Consider the following 18,771-nt stretch of genomic DNA (forward strand, 5'->3'; position numbering starts at 1 on the left):
GTTCAAGATCTTATTTGTGTAGTGTACTTGCCTTAAGCCTACAAAGCTCTTAATGTACATTAAGAGACACATGGATATAAATTATAAATATATTTAAGAAGAATGTGGTAAATATTAAAATATGAGGTAAGTAATCATATTTCCAAAAGAAAAGATCTTAAATTATTGTTTTCCTTAGCCATGTAACCTATTTTACCCCCAGAAAATGTTGACTTTTTCAACTTACAGGTTAAAATTTTCATTTTGTATATAGAAAACAAAATATAGGACATAAAATTATTATAGCATAAAAATAATAGTCATTCATGACGGCAGTCAACTCAATTTGGATCCTTGAGGACATTTCTAATTAACTACCATTAACAATTGTTTTGGTTTTGTCCTGTTAATTTTACATACCCCACTGATGTACAAAACTATGGTTCTTCCAAATCATCTATGCCCAACACTTCCTTAATGATTCTGGGCTTTTCTTGCCAATATGCAAATGCAAACAATAGAGAAATGCAATTAGGCAAGGCTTGTTCAGAGTTCCTAGAGGTCTCTGCCTTGCCTGGCTTTTGTAGGTCACCCCTCCTCCCACAGGAGCAAAGGGCAAACTGCATTTAGTCCTGAGTGCTCAGCCCTCTTAGACACCCCTGTAAGGCTTTACTGCTGGGGCAAACCAAGAGTGTTTCAGAAATGTGACATCAAATTGTCATCAAGAATGGCAGGGTATATTATTTCCTCTTTAACTTCTCAAGTATGTAATTATTCTAGATTCTAGATTTGACCTACTTAGAGTTTTGAAAGCACCTCTTTGAGGGCCTATATTTACCTCGTGGGGTTTTATTAGAAAACCAACCATTTTAGCAAAGAAAGTAATGAAGATTACCCCCTCAACCTTCCAGGAGTTGAGAACCCAACACTTTTTCACATCCTGAGGGGGCCTTATTAGCCAAAGACCAAATAAAGCAAGCAAAGTTTAGGGCCAGCTGGGAAAAGGAGAAGCCTGTCAGGGACAAAGGCTGACAGAGTGGGTCCAGGTTGGCACTAAAAAAATAACAGGTTGACCCCAATGGTGGAAGGGCTAGTGTGTTATTTCTCTATATTTTAATTTTTATTTATTTTGCAGTGCTGGGGATAGAAGGAACCCAGGCCCTCACAGGCCTTACCATGGTAGGCAAATGCTCTACCACTGAATTATTTCCCCAGCCCTCCATTTTTATCTTACTTGGTAATTATTAACAAAATAATCACTAAATCAATTCTATTCACAGAGCATTACATGTAAGATTTTTCTTATAAGTATTCTACTTTGATAAATTCAAGTGTTTATTAATTTGGCATTAACCCTCGAAGTTAATGATCAAATTGCTCTATAAATTATAAGAAGCAGAAGAGAAATATAAGCATGTAACAACTAGGAAATTTCAAGCTTTTAAAAAAAGAAGAAATGTAATTTAAAGTGATTTCCTCATTTAACTCCTTCATAGCTATGATTTAGAGGAAAAGGGAAGCCTGGAAGTTGCCATTTACAGAAGGGGAAATGGAAGCACAGATTAAATAACTGGACAAGGTCATAGAGAAGTCAGGGGCATGCCAAGAATAGAACCTGTTTCCTTGATTCTCAGGTCTCTAACCCCAAGACTGAGTACATATATTACTCCAATAAGTAAGTAATTACCAAATAGGTGTGATCTCATGCAATTAAAAATAAATAATTCTAACAACAAATGAAGTTTGTCTTTATGTTTTACACACGATTGGTACCTAATAAATGTTTATATGATGACAAAACGGTTGACATTACACATTTAGATTGAATACTGCCAGAGTGTAAAACTGGTTTATATAAAGTGAGCAATATTAATGCAATGCAAGCAGTACAGATTTCTCCCTAAAAATTTCTATTGGCTATCACAGCTGAAAAAAACTGAAATTTTTATAATGTTACCTAATATGTTTTTCCACCAGAAGGGCCTTTGTATATTTTGCAACTATATCTATTATAACTGACCAGTGTTGTTACTTTGAAATTATATGCGACAGTTAGATGGGGAGAGAGAATTAAAGGGGTCTGCTTCTAAAAATGCTTGTTCTCAATACAAAACTATATTCATTGAAGGACAGAGACAGTGAACTTCCAATACTAAAGATCAAGACACATTCAGCATTTATAAACTAAGCTTAGGTTGAAAAAAAGAAAAAAAAAACCCAACCAGGTAGCTCTGGACACTGACCGAGAGGGGACCTGAGCTAATAGAGAATGCCAGCAAAGATGAGCCATCCAAAGCCCACTGGCCATCTGGTGTTTGTGGGGACTAGTGAAAGTGAGCTTAAAGGCCAGTTCGGGCATAACATGCTCCAGTCAGTCACATGGGCATCTCTTTGGTACTCAGCCACACAAAAATAAAAGCAATCTTTTAACATCTTAAGATTCTTCCTGAGAAAACTGAACTGGTAACCTGGAGCACAAACAAATGATGCCCAGATTGTCCATTCTCCATACTCTCTTGAGATCCTCAAATCTCTTAGGGAGAGACCCCTTCCCTGCAGTCCTGCGTTGTCACTTGTTCCTTAGAGGCCAACCTCCCTGCCCTAGCGAATCTTATCTAAACAGTTCTTCCAGTGGTATGGCAAAGATCATCTCTGAGATCAAGAGTAGCTCATGGGTCTGGAGAATTGTTAGTCCCTACTCCATTCTTCAAAATGCAGGGGAAGCATGAAGTCCCACAAATGGAATGTGGACTGGCCAAACTACAGGCAGCTTCCCCACATACCACTCTGCCCCACCCAGCCTTAACCATCTGTGGGGCAGAACCACTTCCTCCCATGATTGGAAATAAGTGAATGGAGGGCCATGTGACCTGTGAGAGTTACTTCATTATCCCACTGCAGCCTTCTATTTATTCTTTCTTTTACTTTTGCCTAACACTTCTATAGTTCCTTAATTTTTTCTTCCGCTAACAAAGTCATATTTTCCTCAATTCTACAGGGTTTCCCCCTCAGACCTACCAGATTTCTATTTTTAAAGAAGAGCAATATTTTACTTTTCACAATTTCTCTTCATTTCCCAGAAATATTTGGTACAATTTCTCATTGTTGTGAAACTAGTTCTGTAATAGAAATTTCCTTTCACATTCTAAGGAACTTGGGTCTTAACTTGAAATATACACCTCTCAATCAATAATTACAGCCTTGTATTTCTATAGCACAGTGTGGTAAATGCTCGCCTCATTTACTCCTCATATTCTGTCTATAAAGTGTGTTTAATTATCTTATTTTTATAGGATCAGAAGCTGGAAACTATAGACATGTGAGAGGAACTAGAAATTTAACACCCCTATGTCTGCTTCCTAGGTTTGTGCCAGCCTAACACAGAGCAAGTTTACCAGTATCTATTTAGAAGTCTCTACCAGAAAAATGGCAAACTTCCTCCTCGTTTCATGTTAACAATTTAGTAGTTTTAAACATTGAAACACCTCTCTTACCACCTTACCATCCAAAATATGCAGGGAAGTAAAAGGGAGAACTTGTGCTTATTCCCTCTTGGTTTATTAGCTACATGATTTTTTAGTAACCATCCTTTTCCCCTCTTATTCCTAATGTTTCTTAAAAAATGAATTGTCCATACTAATGGGGTACCGTTTGATATTTCAATATGTGTATGCATTATGTAGTGTTTAAATCAGTTTAAACATATCTATCTCTTCAAACATTTATCATTTCATATGGTGAAAATATTCAATACCCTTTCTTGTAGCTTTTTGAGATATATAGTACATAACTGTAAGCTTTAGTCACTGTACTATGCAATACCACAACAGGACTTCTTACTAATGTTTCATCAGAACAAATTATAGGCAGAAGAAAACCCACAGTATTACTTAGTTAAAACATAGCTCATTTGTACTTTTTTAAAAGAAGGAAGTTTCTGGTTGATCAGTAGTTCTGATGGTTTTAAAATATACTTACATATCTATCGTATTCTAGGACATGAACAATTTAAGTCTAAACTTCTTATATTAACTTATATACATAAACTAGCTGAACATATTAAACCAGTTATTAATTTTGGGTTCCTTAAATGAAGACAGTCTGGCCTCAAAACTAAACTAATGCTTTGGTATGGCCAACTATAGATGTCCCTTTTGACTAGAGCCTCAGATTTAAACACTAAAAATTATTCTACATTTTGAAGAGTAATGTATGTGTATTAGTTGCCCAGGTTCTTTAGAAGATCATGTATTGGTCCACTGTACAAGTTTTACTGTATAGCTCAAAATAAGCATAATAGAACATTCATAATTCCTATGTTGCTAATGAAAAATCCTGTCTACAAGTGAATATGTTAATTTATGCATATAAAAACACATTTATATAACAACATTTGAAAAAATTGGTAATTAAAGTAGGCTTCGTTTATCTGTAAATTTTAGCTTTTCTTTTTCTGACAGGGTGAACTAGAGTTGTTCTTAGTATCCTTGTAAACAAAAGCTCTCATGCATATTTCAGAATATTTTCAAGTTGAGTGTGCTGATTTAACCCCCATGAGTCAAATCTGGGCCTCCCACAGGTAGGTGACTGGATCAGAACCTGCTCACTTAGAGTGAGAACTGTTCCTGGATATACATTGTTGGCAGGTAATTTCGAGCAATAACACTGAAATGAGCCTGCATAGTAACAGTGTAAGCTTTCATTTCTTATCTGTCTTATGAGTAGTAAAAATGAATGGCTTTAACAGAAAAATTCAAATGGTCAATAGACATTGGGTCTTGAAGAAATTCCAAAAGGAATAAGACCTCTTTCTGGGCAATGGTGAGTATACTCCATAAAATGAAAGATCCAACATTCCACAGAGAAATAGAAAAAGTAGCTAATATTTACAATTTCACTTCAGCTTGCCTCCTTCCCTAAATCATATTTTATTACATTATTAAACCTCAAATTTATAATATTGTGTTCTATCATTTATAATTATTTTTTAATACAGTTACTACTAAAATTAAGTAAGCATCAAATTGAAATTTTAGATATATCATTGTCAAAACAACATTTTAAAATATCTTTACAAGGCTGTTTTAAGACTTTTATCCTAACCTAATACTTTAGTTATTTTTAATTTATTTGCAAGTTAGCACAAATATGGATGCCTGCCTGAAATTAATAAAATAATACAAAATCTCAGCAGATCTCACTATGTTTTGGTGAAATATCCACAGTGGTATAGAAGATATCCAAGATTTGCAAGTTCTCTATATTTCTATTCTTAGAAAAAGACATTTGAATGACAAGTCAGACATATGTGGAAATAGCTACTTCCTAGGAATTCCATAACTAACCAGTAACTTTCCACTATCAGTGTACTACACCCTAAACAAAGGATTGAGACATAGATGAAGACTTGAAATTGAAGAATTTAGAACACCAAATAGGCACTTCTGTTTATGCTAGAATTATGCCTTGTTTATTTTTTTTTATCAGACTAGTTTTTTTTAATAGCTATCCTTCCAAACACTCTGAAAGTTAAAAGCAATAAAGGAAATATTTTGGCATAATAATAATAATTCTTAGTTTCAATAATATCTTATTGGTGTCCCTATTGCTTCTATTCCTGTTCTTCAACCTAGCTCTCCTGAACTATCATTGGTACCACCTCTCTAGACTAGACAAAAGGGAAAAAGCAAACAGTGTTCAGTCACTAAGACATGCAAGGAAATTTTTTGTGTGCAGGGAGGGTAGGGAAGTATTCATGCAGCAGATACAGGCTGAGCATCTACTATGTGCCATACTCTGGGAGCCCTAGGTACAGAGCAGTTAGCTCATAGCTTACAGACAAATGAGCATACATTAACAATGGTGTGAACAACATGTTTTTCATACTGGGAGGAAGAAATGAGTCTGAATGAGGCAGTTAGGAAGCTTCACAGAGAAGGTGATGTAAGAACTGAGCCTGGAGTTTGATAAAGAAGGACATCTTACGTGGCAGACAATGGTTGGAACCCCATTTCAGACAGATGGAAAAACATAAGCAAACCCTCAAAGATAAAACATAGTGATCATTAGTGCTGGGAAGATGGTGGATCATCCAGTGAAAAATGGGAAGACCAGTGTAACTAACACATTGGTGTAGCTAAAGTCTGAAGAGTCTCAACTGGGAAGCAAGCACTGAGGTTCCAGCCTGGGCAAGTAAGAGCTCACAGGTTACCTTAGTTCTGTGTCTGTGTTCCTAAAATGGCACACTAGAGAGAAAAATGATGCAACAGGGAGACAAGGGAGGCAATCTTCAAGAAGGAGGAATAACTGTTGCCTACCTGTTTCCAAAGTAGGCAAAGTCTTTCCCCAAACACACTACATGTTCTATCTGTAAACTCCCACCTGTGTCCATTAAATAATATTATGGTAGCCAAAGAATATTTGAAAGTTACTCAAGAAACTAACTCCCCCTACCTTGCTCTGGAATGATTATGGTTACAGGGATGCCAGAACCACCGCACTGTAGGTTGAGGGATTCCATAGACGGTACAGGTCAGGACTTGCCTGCTGCCCAATGGGTAGAGAGTTGGTTCTGGGAATGACGACACAGCCTTTTCATAAATCTGGGGTTTCACTGGAAGGAAATGAAGAGCAAGATGAAAGTCAAGAGGCATTCTGACTTTGTCCAAGGCCTCACATGAAGGGCCACAGTCTCACTGGTCTTGATATCAGGAAAACAAAAACACAAATAGACCCTTTTTGACAAGAAAATGCCTATTTTTAAAAACTAGAAGTGTTCTGGGCCTGGGGATTTAACTAAGTGGTGCCCATGCCTGCCTCACAAGTACAAGGTCCTGAGTTTGATCCCTGGTACCAAAAAAAGAAAAAAAAAAAGACAAAAAAACTAGAAGAATGTTGAGAACATTAATTTGATTCCATGTTATATACATTATGATTATAATAACAAACATTGTTGCCCATGGAAGACAAGCAAACATGAAATAGTTATGATGGTAAAAGAAGTGGTTTTTTTTTTTTGGTACCGGAGATCAAACTTGAGACCTTGCGCTGCTTTCGAAGCAGGCACTGGAACCACTGAGCTAAATCCCCGGCCCCTCAGAAGTGGTTTTTAAAATAATTATTTAAATTTTTGTTTTCTTTGACATCGTTGTACTGACTTTTGCGGGTTTTTTGTTTTTTTGAGGTTTATTTTTTTTTGGCAATGCTGAGGATTGAACTTGGCAACTTACGCATATTGGGCAAGTTTTCTACCACTGAACTACATCCCCAACCCCTTATACTGACTCTTGAATTGACTAATTTTCATTAATTTTCCCCTTAGTAGAGCCCAAAGAATGTATGAACCATAAACTTACCATTTACAGTTAGAGTGGCAGTGAGGTTTTTAAACACATTTAATGGCTTTATGCCCAGCAGGATTGTATAATTCCCCGCATCCTCTGCAGTTACATCTTTGATAATTAATGAATAGCCATGAGCCAAATAACGAGCAGACTTCTTTGTTGCAGGTGACCCATCTTTCAGCCTGTTGTTCAAAACATGGTCAGAAAGTCACTTCCCATGCTTCTCCAATATCACATAGCAATTCAGTTTGTGAGCTCCAGGTAATCAGTTTTGAGCCTTTGATCATTGATTTAAAACTTTTGAGTACTAACATTTCAGTAAAAGCAGATAATGGTTTTTAGACTATTTACTACTTCATATTTATTGGCAAAGAAGAAGTAAACCAAAGGAAAAAAGAAAAGTGGTGACTAAATGTATCCACAGGGAGGCCAGTGGCCACTCTGACCTGTTAACTTAGAGGTACAGGCTCTAATTCCATCGAGATATTTTTCAGTTTCCCATGAGGTTCCATGAGCAGTTCAAGAGCCATTGTAAGTCAGATCAACTAGATTCCTTCTCCAGATAAAAATAAAAATAGACATTCCTATTGTGGTCTCATGTGGAGTTCTTATTAGTTATATAAATGGTCACACCAGTTGTCCCTTTCATAGCAAAACTATAGTGAAATCAAGATATTTTCCCTTAGGAAAACTGTTGAGGCACAAAACAAACTATCAACTTAAAATAATTTTAAAACATTTTAAATATAGAATCAATGCCTTGATATCATCCAATAGCACATAGAAGTGAGAGTCAGGAAGCCTGGATGTTCAGTGGCCTCCACCCCTAACTGCTGCCAGGTGAATGTGAGGCCAACGTGAGCCTTAGTGACCTCAGCTTCTCAAAGATCCCTTTTAACTCTAACATCCTATGGTTTTTTTTCAGTCCAATGTTCTTTAAATGAGCATTTTTGTTCGGGTAAGAGTTTATTGTGTTCTCTAAAAAGGTAAAATAATGAAGTGTTATCAGTTCATAATCATGCCTGTATTACACAGTCCTGCAAATCAATTCCCATTACTAATGAGTCTCAGTTCTAAAGCACTTAAAATGATGAGGTTGTATTTTGTGATTGTAAGCATCATTTTAGTGTTAATTTAAATTAGTTCCTGTTACAGGACAGCATTTTTGAAAGTGGGTTGAATATTTTTTTCAGCTCTTGCTACTTGGTTATTGAATAAATCAGCATTAACAGATGAGAGTACACTTACAACAAAAGAGTAAATGTACCTTCTGGCCATCAAATTACTATTAAATTTAATAATGTACTGCTAAGCTTTTTAGATATTATGAAAGAAAAAAAATCCCTTTTCCAGTGCTATGGTATGAAGGCATAGTATAAAGTTTAATTTTTCTCTTCAGTTCCCTATTAAGTATTCAAGCAACTAGAAGAAAACATACCTTTAATATGATACTGAAACCAAATAAGCTCTGGCTGAAGAGATTTCAAAAAGATACCACTCCTGTATTGTATGGATTGTTTTCCTAATCAGTTTTTTTGCCATACCCTTTGTTTAAACGTAATGACTTAAGCCAAAGATGTTGGCATTTAAAAGTAATTAAACAAAATGACTTCAGATTGTAAACAGATTACATTGTTTTACTAGATGTTGTATTAATATTATTTTTAAAAAATGGCTTAAACAGTTTCTGAATATGCAACTTTCAAGCCAAAAAAACCACTTCATTAGTTCAAGTAGGTCCACTTGTCCACTCCCACAAATGAATAAGTCTTGTCTGTACTAATGTTTGATTAATTTTAAAACAAGATTGGCACTTTCAACACAGCTACATATAAAAGAATTATTTTCAGCATCCTCATTACAAGGGCCCACTTCTTCAGAGTTAATAGAGCATGTTACACATTCAAGATGCTTCCTAGTTATGGCCCAACACGTTCCTTTCAAAGAATGTTGACATCACAGGAAGGTTTGGAGACACAGAAATTTAGTGTTGGCAAGGGACTGACTAAACTGAAACAGCACTTATTATAAAAAGAGGAAAAGAAAATAACCTCATCTTATCCTGGTGCATTACTTCCCTTCCCCACCTGGCCACCACCACCAGGAAATCAACACAGCCCAGCCCTCGAGCGCTGCCCAAGTAACTTCTCTTGGTAGTTTTCTTAGGAGATTAACTCATTGGGCTTTTGTATCTTCTACTTATAAAAGGTATCTTAAAGTGCTATGAAAATGACTGTGGTCCTACCATACAACTTCTGGCGAAGGAAAGGCCTTCACTCTCATGGAGAGCTGGTAGGACCGTTTGCCAGCTGTGGTCTCGTACACATGTCTCTTCCGATGTTTCACATTGATGAATGCCTTTTCTTTCAAAGGAGAAGTGATAAGAACATTAGAACAGAATATTTAAACAAAACTTCACTGCCTCAGAGAGAAATCTACCTGGCCATGAGAGAAAGTTGCTATGGACCCAAGTAATGTGATATCACAAATAACCTAGAGACAGCCAAAAGGAAATCAAAGGTTTCTGAAGAACAGCTCTGTAGGGTTTGTTCTTCACACTCTTTTCTCCCATCGAAGTACTAGCCAGGACCGACTCTGCTTAGCTTCCATGATCAGATGAGATTGGGCATGCGCAGGGTGGTATGGCCATAGACATGTTTTCTTTTTCAACAATGATATAAATAAAGTTTTGAGCATTTTGTTTATATAATTTGCATACTGAAATTAAGCAACAATATTAGGATTCCATGACAATAAAACCAGGGATAAGAGAGTATCGATTCTAAATAATTGATCACACCATATTTTTAAAAGGTAATGCTTGAGAAAACTTTCTCAGATGGTAAAGGTAAAACACTATCATTTTCTCTTGTTTATATGGAACACTAAATGAGGAATTTCATAAATATTATTTCAGTTATTAACCATAAACTTCTGAAGAAATACTGTCCAAAATGTTAAAGATCACTAAATATCATTTGCTTTTTTGAAAGCGAGGAGGAGGGAACTATATATTCATAAATGACAGTGTAAGTACTAGCCAGAGTATTGACTTGTTTATAGAACCCAAAGTCTGTAACAACTAGAAAACATGGCATGATCTGGCAACACTTACCATATACATGGACTGAGGTATTAACAGATTTGTACGATGGTCCACTCCTCACCCAACAAGCATAAAGTCCCTTGTCATTTTTCTGCACTTTGTCAATCGTAAGAATACTGTAGAACACATTGATTTCGGGATGGCTTTTGTCAATACGTTGCCTTATAGAAGCTCTCCTAGTTACCTAGAAAGAAAATTATAATAAATGTAGTAGTAGTAATTGTTCATACTTAATGTTATAGTATTTTAGTATTTCTCAGGTCATTATTTTGACAGCTGGTTCTTTTTTATGCTAAGAAGCATATCAAATGTACTTAGAGCAAAATATTTGGAAACTGTTTCTTTCCCTAGATGTGCTTCAGCTTTGTAGCACAATAGCCTTTATTTAGCACTTTATTTCTTCTGATGGACATACATTATCTGTTTTTTCACAACCACCTAGGGAAATTGGCAGGACTGTTGTTCTTTGGCCAATGAAGAAACTAAAGTGACAGAGACATTGGCCTATATGGTCTAGGAGGCCAGGTCTTCTGAGTATGAATCTAGGGTTCTTCTTCCAGCATACCTATATCTCTACAAACAGTAGCCAGTTCTCTAGCCATAGATATCATATCCAAACATGCAAGACAATTGTTTTAGTATCTGGCTTAATGACAGTGTTTCTCTTTTTTTTTTTTTTTTTTTTTTTTTGGTACTGGGGATTGAACTCAGGACAGTGTTTTTCTTAATAAATCACCACATGAGTTTCCTTTCCTGCTGCTGTAAATAAAAAGATGACTCTGGACCAGGCAGACTAACATGGAATACTCCTCATTCCATTATTTCACTATTTGAGAAATTCTTGCCAATTTCTGCTAAGTTCTAATACATGGATCTGGGTGTGCAAACTCATGGACAAATCTAGTCATTGTCTGGGGGTTACTGTCCAGTGTTCATCCAGGGAAGACCAAGAGAAGGCTCAAGGCTCAGCAACCTGAACTGGGCACAGTGACCCATTCCTGTTTTAAAAAGGCAAAATCTCATTGCCTTCTCCTTAATTGTCCATTTTATAACACATAGTATGTCATTTCCTCCTTTCAGTGTTTTCCCATGAAATTGGTAGTGGGTCATAGAAATGAGACTTTGGGAGCTGCCCTGACTTCTCTTTAGGTCTGAAGTTAGGTCTTCCCCTTGCCAAGTTTAATACATTTCATCCAGCTATGTTTTTAATTCCCTGGTGGCACAGACTATATTTAGGCCATTTTCTTCATTATCAGCAGTAACCAGAGAGAAAAGTCAATCACTGCCATCAAAAGTCAGGGAATTAGTCTCCTAACATGACAGACTAAGACCTTCTGCATATCTATTTGAGCATTACCTCTCCCTTTGTGAACTCTTTTTTTCCCAGGTTCAAGTAACATTGGTATTGTTTTTCCCTTAGAAAACAATTTATCCTGTGTTTTAGGATTGCTCTAATACCTCAGCTACCAGCTACATCTGCCTATTTAAGATAAAATTAACCAAAATTTGAAATTCATTTCCTCGGTCAAGCTAGCCATATTTCAAATGCTCATTTTCCATATGGGGCTAGTGGTTACTTTATTGGACAGCACACGTATAGAATATTTCTATCACAAAATATTCTACTGGACATTAATATTTTTGAAAATCATCAGCATTCAATAGATATACTCTAAATACCCTTATTTATAGCAACATTGCTAACGGGATAAAAGTTTCTTCCTTGTTGGCTTTTACTGAGAATATGTACTTTCTATCACAACCCAGAAAATATTATGAGTCATAGCATTTTTATTTAAATAAAACAATACTATTTCCTAGAAAACAGCTTATAACCGATAGGTCCCTGAAACTCTCCTTATGGGGTACTTATTACATCTTCTTGTTGCTAAGTTATTCTATTTCCTTGGCAATAAATGTCAATAACAATACCTTGGGACTGATGCATTAATCTTTTATATATTATTTAATCATACATTAACTTGGTGATTGGGCAATTGGAAAAAATATTAAATGACTGTACAGTGCTTGGGACATGCCACATAAATCATAGTGACACTCATGAGACAGTGACTATCTACTGTGAGAATTTTCTTAAAACGTTATCATAGTTTCTTCATCTGTACACTTTAAAAAAAATTATTGTCTACAAAGATGTTCCATTTGAATATGAGAACCTGATCAATCTTCACTCTTCTCATTTTTCTGAAGGACAGAATTACTCCTTTGACACTCAACAGATGGAATATTGGATAGCTGAGCTGCAGTATCTTTTCCAAACATACCCTAATCAGGAGCCTGACTATCTCCCAGTACCTTAAATGAATGCGCTGACAAAGGCAGCTTCCCAAAAAGTGGTAGTTGTTATTACAAAAGACAGTCTCTGCCTGGCATCTAGTGATAAATTTTTCTCTCATCTCTAAATCCTAGAGCATCGTTTCCAAAGATGAAACAATCCCCTTTCCCACCCAGAATCAGTATAGAAACAGCAGCATATACACTTCAAAACAAAACATTCAGACATCAAAAGACAGTATCTATGCCGATCACATTCATGAAATGCCAGGCGAGGAAAGCACCCTATCCAAACCTGAAGCTTCCTTATTGATAAGCACTGCCACAGGAGCCAGAACCCTCTGGGTTTTCCCCGTCTCAAAAACCCAGTAGTGTTTTACTTGCTAAGACTAAATAGTGTCCTGCCAAGCAAGTAGAAAAATGGGCCACTCACTTTACCAGGGTAACTCCAGGTCATCTGCACTCTTGTGTTCAAGGCAGTCGTGGCTGTACAGTTCAGAGTAAGAGTGTGATCTCTGAGTAGTTGCACTCGGTTTGCTGGGCTCATTTGGACATGTATGATTGTATTGGCTACAAGCGTAAGAGAGAAAATATTTTAAACACCACAAATTCATTGGCAGCCAAGTCATAGAGCATTTTGGCTCAAGCTCGGGCCTTTGGACCATCACTTACTTTGCCGATGTGTGAGATAGTTTGTAGTATACAAATGTTCGTTGATTGTTGTTTCACAGGTCAGAAGCCCTATTTCTCTATATGTTGCATTGGATATTATGAAACCCTTCCTACTGTCCCAAGTTATTCCTTTTCCATCAGGGACCAGAGTATCAAATGGAAACTGAAAAGGAAGAAACATGCTTTAACAAAATCATATTAGTGCTACAGCAATGCTGCTTCACTGGTAAATAGTGAAAACGTGATTTTCATTTAAATGGTATAGGTAAAAATTCTAGTCTTTGTCGGTGGTTCTTTAGTTTTCTTTAAATATGACCAAATCTATTTTATGTGATAAATTACAGTCATTATAGTAACTTATTATCAGCCTTGGGAGCAAGCTGAACTCATCCAGGATCTAACTCGCTGTTGTGTCAGACTTCTACTGGGCACCTGTGACTCCTTGGCCTCTGGGATCTTCATGGTAAGCTGGCCTGGTACTCAACAGAAAAATCAGTTAGCATGTTTTGCACTGGGCCTACCAGGATATCCTCATATGTCTTTATCATCTGCAGCTTTTAATAAGCCATCACTTGTCTTCCCATCTTGCATGGCTTACTAAAGAGGTAGTTGTCTATCAATACCTTCAGATCCTCCAAGATTCCTAACATGAACATGGCATTCACTGAGGTTGTCATTCTGAGAATCCCACTGCCTCACAGGGAAGCCATCAGCTCTGCCTTGAGGAGGGGAAGCTCTGGCAGTGGATCTGGCCTCTGGAGGCCAGGACACTTATGAATGAAACACCTTCTCTTAAGAGTACTGTCAAGCACAATGAACCCACACTGAAGAAAAAAATTCATGAGTTACTTCTCTCTTGATGCCATCATCCAATATCCAGGACTTTTTCCTCTTCTTTCTGTGGTTGAGGATGGAACTCAGCCTTTGCACTTACCAGGCCAGAGCTCTACCACTGAGCTACACCTCCAGAACCCAGGATTTAAGTTTTAAAACCTACAGTGTAAACACTCCACCTTGAGCTTTAACTTTATCAAGGGACATTGCTCCATTGCTTTATCAAGGGACTGGCCAAACAAAATTCCCTAGATGCCAGGTTGCCAGTCCACTTTTAGAAACATGAACTCTTATTACTGCTATTACTTATCCTCAGTGAGAATAGGAAAAAACTTAGATTACTTTTGCCCATGGAAATGCCTAGCATCCATTAAGATATTTGAAATACTTTTAAAGAGTCCCCCCCCCATTTATTCATAAATGAAGTTGTCCATCTGGAAGCTGTGGCAGAAAATTCCAGTCCAAAAGTCACTAGTGCCTCTCTTCCAGTAAGGATGCCTATACTGGTATGTGTTACCAATGCTACTTGGGTTTAAGTTAATCACATCCTGTTTACTCCTGAAAGCAAGTGAAGGATTCTTTTCATATTCTAGTAAATCAATATCCTACCTGTTAGCTAAGGAATGGTGTGATTCAGTGGGGGAAAAGAACCTTCTTTTGTAATTTGGCACAAAAAGTTAAGGGGAAAACTCAGAAAAATATAAGTCAGGAATCGAAACCTATGATGCTTTAAAAGTCAGATATGCATCACCAAACCTAGAAGGAACGTTTGCTGACACATTTCCTCAGTACAACTTAAAAAATTAACATTTCCTTTAAAGTGTTTTTACTCTGATCTATCCACTGTCATCACTAGTACTGTTCCATTGACAAAGTAACTTCGTTTTTAGCTGACAAGTGCAAAAACATAATCAGCTATGGCCATTGCTGCATGGGTCATAGAGGTAGGGAGACTGCACCTTCAAGACAAGGTTCCCAGGAGACAGGGCCATCTCAAGCTGACAGTGGCTCCACCAGAGAAGGCATGAGGAAAGGAGAGGGGAGGGGATAGCAGATTAGAAGAAAAGGGACAATATGAAAAATGGAAAGGAAAATTGTTAATTTCATGTCAGCACAAATAATAGGTTAGGATATTTTCAGTATCTATACATGTCAAAACTAAAACTCCTATTAGGATTTTACCCTTCTCTTGTCTTTATTTTTAAAGATTGTGCATTGTAAAGGTTAGGCAGTAAAACAAGAGTAAATAACTTCCCCTGCCCCACATTTTTACATGCTGGAATTGTGGAATGTTTCTGTGACAGAAAAGCCACTTGCAGTAGGACTTGCATGAAAGAATTTCCCTATCTTCGTGGTTTTCCATGTTAATCAGGTAGCAGTTATTATCTCCAACTAAGAGGAGTAACACCATGCAGTTGAAAACATGACTTGGTAATAAACCAAGAAGTGAGTATTAAACTGTTAAATAAATAATACCAATAGCTGACCTTTGAATGAGGCTTGTCTTATGCCAGATGCTAGTCTAAGTGCTTTCCATCTTGCCTTATTTGGCCTTCCTAATGACTGTGTTAGTGACAGTGGTACAACTGTGACCACTCCATTTCTCAAATGAAGGAAAAGAGGTGGAGAAGAGTTGCATTACTTTGTTGGTTTGCCAGTAGGGAGGCGGCAGTGTGATGACACTCCGGAGAGTGTGACACCAGCCTCTGCTCTGAGCCACTCTGGCCTTCCTCTTGTGCAAACTGAACCACTGGAGAAGAGGGGTAGGAATGGACTGGGAATTCATGATACTGGCTATAATGCTCAGTATGCCAGAAGTCCCCCCACACCCTGAGAACCTCAGTATTTCCTTGACCAGTTGAGCTTAACTCCTCTGATGGCTCCCGGTGAAACCCAGGAGTTTTATATTTTTCTGACAATGGCAAACAGATGTGATAGAGGCTTAAACCTGTCCCTAATAGACAACAGAGTAGGCTTAAGTCAAATTTACAACACAGGAGAATGATCCAAGGGGGGAGGACAGGGAGACATCTCATCGCACTTCAATAGATGCGAACCACAATTTGGACTTTCCCAACTTCACTACCACCACTTACTTCCTCAGTACCTGCTTTGTGGTGGATGGTGGTAGATTTGGGAGTTTTGTCTTGAAACTCTAAGGTCTCAGAATTTAGTACAGTTTTCCATATGGGGAATTTGTATTCATTCTTAGTCATAAGCCGGGAGTCATGGTGCACCTGTAATCCCAGCAGTCAGGTGGCTGAGGCCGGAGGATTGCTCCAAGTGCAAGGCAAGCTTGGGCTACATATTGAGACTCTGTCTCAAAAACAAACAAACAATTCTTAAACCTAGTATACTCTGTGTGTGTGTGTGTGTGTGTGTTTTGCTGGGGATTGAACCCAAGCCTTATGCATGCTAGACAAGCTCTCTAACACTGAGCTATAGCCCAACCTTTCCAAACTTGTGTAATGAATTAACTCAAATGTCACATTTTAGTTTTGTCTTTATTAGAGTCTACCATAAATGTTTTCTTTACTACATAAACAATTTATAACATAATACAAAGGAAAACCTCACGGATAACTTTTTCTTTAACCCTTTTTTTACCTAAGAGGTTAAAATTGGATGCCTAGAAGGAGTTAAGGCTCATCACCAGAACTCCCCAACTCAAACAAGAGATGTTGGCTCCTATGCATAAAGCAAATGCATGTCAGTGCTAGAGATGGGTAGTTCTGTCTTCAGAATGGAGGAGCCATTCTGTCAAGTTATTAATTTATATAAGCAGTAAAATTTGCTTTTCTCATATTTTCAGACATTTGGATTTGTGACAATATATACAAATGTTCATGATTGTAGGTATTCATATAGATTTATGATTAAGACTAGATTCCATTTTATTCTACTGAACTACAGTACACACATGGCTACAACTTCTAGCACTTCTCTACTATTGTAGAAGGATATTACAGATAAGTCCACTGAGAAGTGTATAGGTCTGTAAGAAAATTATTCCAGAAGAAGAGATGGTTAAATCATTATGCTCAGTTGCAGTAAAAATATTCTGAGAGGAGCAATGATAAATTTTACCTTTTTAAGAGTAACAGTGATGTTAGGTGATGAAACCCGGCAAGGAATGATGAGCTCCTTTCCTTCCGTCATATATATAATCTCAGGTATTTCAATGTGCCTCTCTATGAAAGGTCTATCTGTATCTGAGTGAGAAAAAAATTAAAAATACATAAATGATTGAAATACAAACACACAGACTCTGCAGCTGGTGAGGTCATCCAGGTACTACACCATCTTCCCCTTAAGGTCATTCAGTCTTTGTCTCTCAATTTGACCATCTGTGTTTCGCTTGGAAAAAGAAACTTCTTTAATAAAACCCAATTTCTTATTCAGTTCTCGGCCTTCAGTGGGATTGCCCCATACTCTAATATGCAGTGGACATAAGGAGTACCACTGAGAGTGAAAGAATAGTCTGCTTAAACTTCACTATGCTAAGTGCCCCAGGAAATGCACTTCAGAGCCTTTGTAACAGCTTAAAGGCCACAGAGGAAGTCAACTCTATTTGGAGAGTTAGTGATGTTCCAGGAGTGTAGCAATTTAGAGAGAGGATTAACATTAGAATGACAGAAACATGCCTCAGCAGGTTTTCTAGACCTTTCCTAGCAGACTGTTAGGAATAAGAATGTCTGAGCTGCTTAGGGGGAGGGCAAGAAGCAGGAGAAGCAGTGTTGAGAATTTCACGTGCATATTAGGTCTGTTTCTTTAGTATGCACGGCTTATCTGCGAAGAGCAAAAACAAAATATGTACAAGTGCCTCCAAAGAGATCTGGAAAAGCCTTTCAATAATCACCAGAATATCTGCTTTGGAAGTATGGTATTTGGCCCTTCTCAGAGGCAAGGAAGATTCAAAGAGCCTGTTCTGCTTCCTGAGGAACCAGAGTGAACATCAGAGCCTACTAGAAACATTCCCAGTCTACCCTTGCCCTGGTCCTGAAGAATCCATTGACATCCTTAGGCAGCCATCTCTTCAGGAGTCTTTGTGCCCTGCTCCTCCCCCACCCCCCGCCCTCCCCGGCTCCAGCCTTACATGCCCAGAATAAGTTCTATGTGAACTCTGTCTGTCTGGACCTTAAAGAACCAAGCAGGTTCGCACCTGCTTGCTGATCCTCTCTTGAATCTGTAGGTTAGGAAGCTCATGCTGGATGCTGAGTGGAGAACAAACTGTAGAAAGAAAAAGTCAGCAGCCAATAGTTGCCCAGATGGTGTTTATACTGATCTTTAAGGATTGAGTTGTGCACATCCTCTTAAAATACCACCACCGCCACCAACAATAACAACAAAAACAGTTGAAGCCCAAACTTCCCTGTACTTCTAATGTGGCCTGATTTGGAAATAGACTTGTTGCTAAGTAGAGTGGGTACTGATTGGCATCTGTGCAAGAAGACAGCCACATAAAGACAAAGACTAAGCTTGGCATGACATGTACATCTCTGGAATGCCAGAGATTGCGGGGAACCACCAGAAGGTAGTAAG

At 37.7% G+C, this 18,771-nt stretch overlaps 1 protein-coding gene across 3 annotated transcripts in view; it reads right to left on the reverse strand.

Annotated features, from left to right (window-relative positions):
- Positions 1–18,771, reverse strand: part of LOC147821667 (vascular endothelial growth factor receptor 1-like) — a 98,484-nt gene that overhangs the window by 30,918 nt on the left and 48,795 nt on the right. For all 3 annotated transcript variants that reach the window (XM_087199544.1, XM_004854799.4, XM_087199543.1), the window contains exons 4-10: positions 17,317–17,441; positions 13,396–13,558; positions 13,157–13,293; positions 10,438–10,612; positions 9,568–9,685; positions 7,335–7,504; positions 6,433–6,592 (exon numbers count right to left, since the gene is read on the reverse strand). In XM_087199544.1, coding sequence (XP_087055670.1) covers positions 6,433–6,592; positions 7,335–7,504; positions 9,568–9,685; positions 10,438–10,612; positions 13,157–13,293; positions 13,396–13,558; positions 17,317–17,441 — 1,048 coding nt within the window. The remainder of the gene's footprint in view (positions 1–6,432; positions 6,593–7,334; positions 7,505–9,567; positions 9,686–10,437; positions 10,613–13,156; positions 13,294–13,395; positions 13,559–17,316; positions 17,442–18,771) is intronic.

The sequence above is a fragment of the Heterocephalus glaber genome, unplaced genomic scaffold, assembly GCF_053883595.1.
Source record: "Heterocephalus glaber isolate CG9 unplaced genomic scaffold, H.glaber_assembly_v1.0 deba00001720, whole genome shotgun sequence".
NCBI lineage: Eukaryota > Metazoa > Chordata > Mammalia > Rodentia > Bathyergidae > Heterocephalus > Heterocephalus glaber.